This window comes from Tupaia chinensis, unplaced genomic scaffold (assembly GCF_000334495.1).
Source record: "Tupaia chinensis unplaced genomic scaffold, TupChi_1.0 Scaffold143602_1, whole genome shotgun sequence".
Lineage (NCBI taxonomy): Eukaryota > Metazoa > Chordata > Mammalia > Scandentia > Tupaiidae > Tupaia > Tupaia belangeri.
The window spans coordinates 832941-839892 of record NW_006203448.1 but is presented as its reverse complement, the minus strand read 5'-3'; the positions used below and the strand labels follow the sequence as shown (position 1 = coordinate 839892).

Below are 6952 nucleotides of genomic sequence, written 5' to 3'. Positions count from 1 at the left end.
CTGCTGAGCACCAGGACGCAGCCAGCTGGAGTGGAGAAGGCAGGGTTAGAGAGGCTACGCAGGTCCCAGGCGAGGATGGCACCGCCACCTCCCTCAGCCCTCTGGTCCGGCTGCAGCCAAGCTCCCCACCCAGGCCAGAGCAATGTCTGGGAGGCTTATTAGCAGGCAAGGCCACACATGACAGGCTGACTGACTGTCTAGAAAGTGGGTCCCTTGCCCTGATAAAGGGAGCACCTCCCAGGACAGCTAGCCTTCAGAGGCAGAGACTCACTGCTTGGCTGTGGAGCTGGGTAGAGACTGTACAGTGCAAGTCCCTTTCTTGCCCCACGGGTGAGCGGGTGCAAGGGAGGGAAGCTGCCACAGGCGATGGCCCCCCAGGGGCCCAAGAAAGCTCGGCAGCAACTTGGGCTTGAGCAGACCTCACACTCTCCCTTTCTGTTCACCAAACCCCATGTTCCTTTCCAGACGCCCATCTTCCATCGCTCCTCTTGGGCCTACCCAGCCTCCAGTGTCTGCTGGGGGCCCTCAGGGGACCACGTCATGTTTGGTCAAGCCCCCAACGCGAGCCCAGGACCAGACAGCCTTCATCTTGATGCTCAGGGAGCTAGCTTCTCAGCCTGGCCCGCCCGCGCTGAAGAGCAGGGGAAACAGGAAGCCCACGGCTGTGTCAGGAGCCCTGCGCTCACACACAGCCCCCAGCAGGAACAAGCGCCTGAGCCACTCACTCAGCTGCCCCAGCAGGTTGAGGAACACGAAGGAGGAGGCTAGCAGGTAGCCGCAGCCCCAGGTGCTGTCGATGTAGTCGCGCTGCTCGCCCCACTGGAACCACATGCGGATGCCATCCTCCAGGAAGGTGCTGATCAGGCAGAGGCGTGCCACGTGCGGGAGGTACTGCTTTGTCACACGGAGGAACTGTGGGCACAGACCCAGGGTGAGGCGGGGCAGGGGAGAGCTGATGCTGCCGAGGGCGAGCTCCATCTGCCCTGCCTTCCTGGGGCAGAGAGGGATCCTCACCCCCTCAGGGATCCTGAGCATGAGCAGTAGGCTGGGCCCCTGTGCGAACCGGCCTTCAGTCCCAGAGAATGACCTGGCAAAGGCTGTCAGGGCAGACCCAAGAGCTCGGGCTCCAGGGCTCCCTATGGTGATCCCGCTCGCCTGGGCTGGCATAGCTGGTGGGGCTGGTCATCACGCACCTGCATCTACTGGGTGGTCAGAAAAGTTACAGCCTAGTTTCTGTTTTGCTGTGCAGAAACGTGTCCTGACTTTCCCAACAGCCCAGCAGTTTCTGTCAAGGGCAGTAACAAGTTAGAGTCGCAGAACACCTAGAAAAGCCTAGCGAGCCCCTGGCCTGGGCTCCTCCACCTCAGCACTCCTGGCGTTGTCCTGGGCACTGCAGGACGCCGAGCAGCCTCCCTGGCCTCAGCCCACCAGGTGCCGTTAACACCCCCACACCTGTCACTGCCACAGGTCCCCACAGCTCTTCCAACTTGTGGGTTACATGTGGGCTGAGCAATTGACCTCCCTGGTGCCATTCAGAACCCCTCCAGAGCTGGGGTATTGGGCCTAGAGGGGCACATGGTTGACCCAGCAGTGAGCTTGCCTGTCACAGTTCTCCCCAAACCTCAGACCAGCAAGAGGACAGCGAGGCCGGGTCCCCTCTGCCTGGTTCAGGTCAGACCTGGACAAGTGTGTGCACGACTGGGACCCAGTGTGACCAGCATGGTTGGCAGTTAGGAAGCTCCGGGATTCTCTGAAAGCCTGCGTAACGCAAAGCAAATTAAAGCACACCGGCAAACGGGCCAGACAGCTGTCCTGGTGGACTGAGATGCCAATGTATAGTCACTAGGAAGTGCAGAGGGAAAGGACAGCCACAACGCCCTCCGCCCTCCGAGCTCTGCTATTCTCGCACGTTATGCCATCTGTGACGGTTTGACCAGGCCTCTGGGTGCTCTGGGACACACCAGGCACAGATGTCACACAGTTTACCCGTGCCCTTTCTCCCCACCCTCTTCAGACTGACACAGTGAGAAACCCTACAATGACATGGCAGGTGCTCGGAGAAAGGCCAGACCTGGCTATGGCGGTGACGTGTCAGGAAGCAGAGTCTAAAGGGCACACGGGAGTCCATCAGCTCAGAGGGATACCTGTGAGTGTCGCTGCCGGGCCCTCAGGGCTGCTGCAGCCCATTGCTAGAGTAAGTGACGCTGCCTATAAAACTGTCCCTTAGTTTTGAGCAGTTTAGAGACTTCCTTAGCATCCTCCTCACCAGTCCGTTGCCAAGTGCCTGGGATCAACCTTCAGCCTGACCAGTGGAGCCCGGCTTGGTCTTGTCCACCCCCCAGCAGGTTGGCTGCTTGTGGGCACAGGGAGGAGAGATTACAGGGCCGTGGCCAGCTCAGTCACCTCCTGAGCTGAGCCTGAGCTGCGGCTGCTGATGCTGTCCGCCCTAACCCCCAGGGAACCGACTGAACGGGGGTCTGGGCTGACACTCCAAGGCTGGTGTTTTCATCCTGCCCTAGTCCAGCAGTTGCCGCTATGACCAGGGACAGGCTGAGTTACTCTTTGGGGGGTCTCTGCTATCCTACCAAATGAGGACAGCTGGATTAATGTTCTCAGATTCTTTTCAACCATAATAGCCTAAAAATTTATAAACAGCGGAGGAGAAAGAGAAGACCTTGTTTGAAAAAGAAAACAAAGAGGTCCCAAGAACTTGCATACAGATTCCAGAGCCCACGGAGAGTGCGCACGGAGACGTGCAGGTGTGAAGTGCATTCACACCCGCATCAGACTAGGGCGTTGGGGTCAGCGACACCATGCCCTCAGCATGGGCACATGGAAGAGCACAAGACCACTCAGAGACAGCCCTGCTCCAGGGTCATGACCTCCACGTGTGGCCCCACACAGAGCACTGGGAGATGACAACAAAGCCCTCACCCATCTAACCCTGTAGGCTCCTAAAGGCACGGAAGCTACAGTGGGACTCCTGGGGCAGTGTGGGCCCCAAAGGCAGGGGAGAGGCAGACAGAGGAGTCCAGACTTGTTCCCAAAATGACAGCCGTGGAGATCCCCGACAGGCTTACACCTGTACCGCGCTCACCAGGGACAGCGGACAAGCCCGGCCAGCATCTGTGGTCTACGCTGATGCCCGCCCAAGCCGGGGCCCTCACCGAACATGCGCACTGGCCAAGCGCAGCCGAGACAAGGCGGGAGACAGCAGATAACAGCCTCCCAGGTGAGTCGCAACTCCTATTTTGAATGTCTGGGTGTCAAGAGGATTAAAGAGCAAAAAATGAGAGTGATGGAGGGACAGGCAGCCAGCACCGGCCTCGTGGGCACACGTGGAGACACAGGTGCAGCCTGTGGCCCTGGGGGAAGTACGGAGAGCCAGTGCCGCCCTGCCGCTTTTACACCCAGGGCCCAGGTTTAGAGCTGCTGTCTAAGATCAGGAGATGTGGAGTGCCCTGGACCAGCCACCCTCCCACGAGCATCTGTGACAGATCACAAAAGAACAGCCATGCTTACTGACCAGACCAAAATCCACTTCAACCCTGGCCACATCATGCAGCTCTGGGAAGCGACCTAAAGCCAGTGTCCCCTCTGCGCAGTGGGAAAGCCCTCCACTCACGGGAGCTATGTCCTTTCACCACCACAGAACCTCGACAGGACCACAGTGGTGGCTCTGGCCTAGACAGCCTGCAGGAAGACGGGCCAGTAGTTAGCGCACCTGGGTGGCCAGGTTTCCAGTTGGGTCTCCCCAATGGGAAGAGAACCTTGGTCTCAGTGGTGACAGCACCTGAATACCATGAGAAAGAGAAGGCGAAGCATTCTCTGTACTAGGCTGTTGCCATACAAGACTGAAGAGGACCTTGGGACCGTGATTACACTCTACCGAGCCAGCTCAGGGATTACAGTGACGACCGCCACCCAGCCCCTGCAGCCCCTCACTGCGTAGGAGCCCCGCTGTTGTGTCAGGACAGGCAGGCAGTTCTTGGCTAACACCAACTGCCAGGGCAAGGGCAGGTCAGATTTCCTTGGTCATCGAGGAGTGAGGCTGCCCTGGCCAGGGGCCACCTTTAGTCAGCACTCCTAGAAGATGAACTGAGCACCCTCCTCACTCAGGGTCAGTTCCCAGGAGCCCCGGGTGCCACTCTGTAGGTTCTGCTGCACCTTGAGGTGCAGAAGGCGTCAACACAGGCACCCTGTGCTGGACAGGATAGCATGGCTTACCAAAGCCTGTGTGATAAAAAGCCCAACCTAGGAAGACAGAGGCCACCAGGAGGGGAAAGGGCCTGTCTCATCTTGGGGGGAGCAGCCCCACTAACCACACTCCCCAGATGGGGGCTGGTTTGACCTCCCTAAGATTGGCAAGCAGAACAACCGCGTGAGTCAGCTCCCCTGTCTTCTCCCCACTCGGGACAGAGCAGGAAGCCCTGGGGCATGGGACAAGAGGGAAGAGCTCTGAAGGCAGCCAGCCAGAGGCTGTCAACCACCTAGCCATGTGACATGCTACAGGTGGGGCTCAGGTGTCCATCAGGGCCATCCTAGCCACCCAACCCTGCAACAAAGGCCAAGCCAGCACTTGGCACTGGAGAGGAGCCCCGGGCGGCCTTTCTGTAGCCCTGGTGATAGCCATCAGGAGAGCATTAGGCACTAATGGCCTGCTTCCAGGTGTAAATGAGCTCGGGAGCCAGGATGAGCAGGCTGCACTGAGCGGTGCTGCAGGGCCTTGCGACGGAGTCCATTCTGGTTCTGGCCCCCGCCAGCATGCCTCAGCAGTTTCTCCAGGCCTGGCTTCCTGGGAGCAAGATGACACTCTCCCTAGCTGCCAAGGGCAAGGAGCCTGATGCCAGGGGTGGAGAGACAGAGGTGCAGCTTAAGAGAGGCTCACAGAGGGGACGCACCGGACCAGCCCGGCCTGCCTTCACTCGTAGGTGGCCTCCGCAGACCAGGAGTCACTCAGCAGTGACAGTGGGCAGTGAGGGACCCGACCCAGCACCACCAGGGGCCTGTGCAGGCGTGGCTCCCCTGCTCATCTGAAGATGGGCTGTGGCAGCCAACCTCACACAGTCAGGACGGCAACAAGCGTGATGGCAAGGGCCCGACCGTCGCCACTGTCGCAACTGCTGGAGGGCCTCCGCCTGGGAGACGGGAGAGAGCTCCCAGGACTTGCTCTCAGCAGCCCAGACTCTCTGGTCAAGTTCCATCACCTCATTTTTGCTTTTATTTTCTGGAGACTAGAAAAAAATGGATGCCACATTATCTGACCAGTGACTTCAAGGATCCTTGTCTTCAAATTAGATCACTTTCATCGGAGGCTGAGATTCTCAGCACTTTCTATATTGGCGGCTTTCAGTACCACGTGGATACGTGTTAAAACAAAAGTGCCTGCCCTCCTGGGTCAGACTTCATCCACAGGAGCCCCAACATTTTGGCCCTGCGTCCTTCACCTGCCCACAGGCCTGCCTGTGGCACAGGAGGGTTTGGTTCTAAACAGCGAATGGCAGTGGCTCTCCAAGCTGCCCATAGTGGGACACCGGGTCCCGCTGACATGCTGGCCAGCACCCTAGGCTGCTCGCGGGAGGGCTGATGGCTCCGTCTTTGTCCGCTTGGGCTTTGTAATGTGGGCAGCATGCCCCGTTACCACGCTAGGGTGTCCTGTGATTGTGCCAGAGGGGACACCAGCCTGGGAAGTATGTTGTGCGGGGCACAGGCCTAGGGTCAAAGACGGGGCTACCTGGATGCTGGGACACGGCAGATCCCGGAGCCCGAGCAGTCTCACCCGCCCCGGGAGCTTCGCAGAGGTCGGCCCTGCATGCGCCTCCAGCCTTCCTGGTCCCAGGTTCTGCTTTACTTTCAACATGCCGAAACACGAGGGGCAGAAAGCATTACACAGATTTTCTCAGGAGTCTACCAACGACAGTCAGCGGTGGCCTGCGTGGAGACATTTCATCTAGATTTGGTTGGGAAATCCACTGGCAAGCCCCATGGCTCCGCCGGCTGAAGGGCAAGAGTGCGTAGCTCCCCGTTCCTCCCTGGGCTCAGAGGATGTCTTCTTAGGGAGGGACTGCTTGGGAAATAAAATCGGGTCACTGAAAACTGTGTCATCAAAAACCGACAAACAGAAAGGCCCACTTGGCTCCTGAAAGCTTTCCATACGAATTGCTTCTGTGAAACAATCAGAAATTGCCTTTAAACACGAAATCATGACTTTCAGGAAAGCGGGTCCGCGTTGGTAGACAGGTTGCCCCCCAAGTTGGTTTTAAAGTATCAGCTCGCAGGAAAGGGCCCCCACGCGCAGCTCGCCCTGGCCCTCGCCCACGCCCTCGCCCACGCGGGAGGCGGGAGCCTAGACCTGATAGCTGATGATAACTGGTCAGGAAACGCTCACTTGCTCTTTCTAAAAACCGCAGGCACACACAGGCCTCCCTACAACGCTGGGCCTCTGGGTGTGATTTCTCAATACCGGCCCCAAAAGACTGAGACTTTAACCCTCACAGTGAATAACTCTGACAGGGCCACAAACACTTCTGTGCACCAAAAGGCTGGACAAGGCCCTGCCCAGGGGTCCAGCTGTGACCCCCCGGCCACTACACCTCTGATCCCCGGCCTCCTTTCTGCCCAGACTAAAGGAGGAGGGAGCAGCTGTCCCCCGCTTCTCCAGGCCGGCCCTGTGCATCTCCGTCCAGCAATTACTCACCCGCGGCTTCCCTGTCACTGAGTGCCACCTGTACACTTCTGCAAGGGACAGGCAGGAGTGGACTGCCCCTCCTCCCAGGTGGAGACTAGTCAATCGGCCCCAGGGCAGAGTCCGCGGGAGGGAAAGATGCGGGTCGGGTCAAAGGGACCCCACCGGGTCCAGCACATCTGGGAAGGGGGAAAGAAGGCGGTGGCTTCCTACAGCTGGGGTGCCAGGCCGTCCTCTTTCCTGAGGGGGGACCCCCGGTCTCCATCC

General features: G+C 58.9%; 1 protein-coding gene across 1 annotated transcript in view; it reads right to left on the bottom strand.

Annotated features, from left to right (window-relative positions):
* Positions 1 to 6255, bottom strand: part of SURF4 (surfeit 4) — a gene marked incomplete in the record, with an annotated part of 10553 nt that extends 4298 nt beyond the window's left edge. The window contains 3 exon segments of the mRNA XM_027766648.1: positions 6 to 25; positions 726 to 912; positions 5780 to 6255. Of these exon segments, the coding sequence (XP_027622449.1) occupies positions 6 to 25; positions 726 to 912; positions 5780 to 5860 (288 nt within the window).
* Positions 6256 to 6952: the final 697 nt, after the last annotated feature.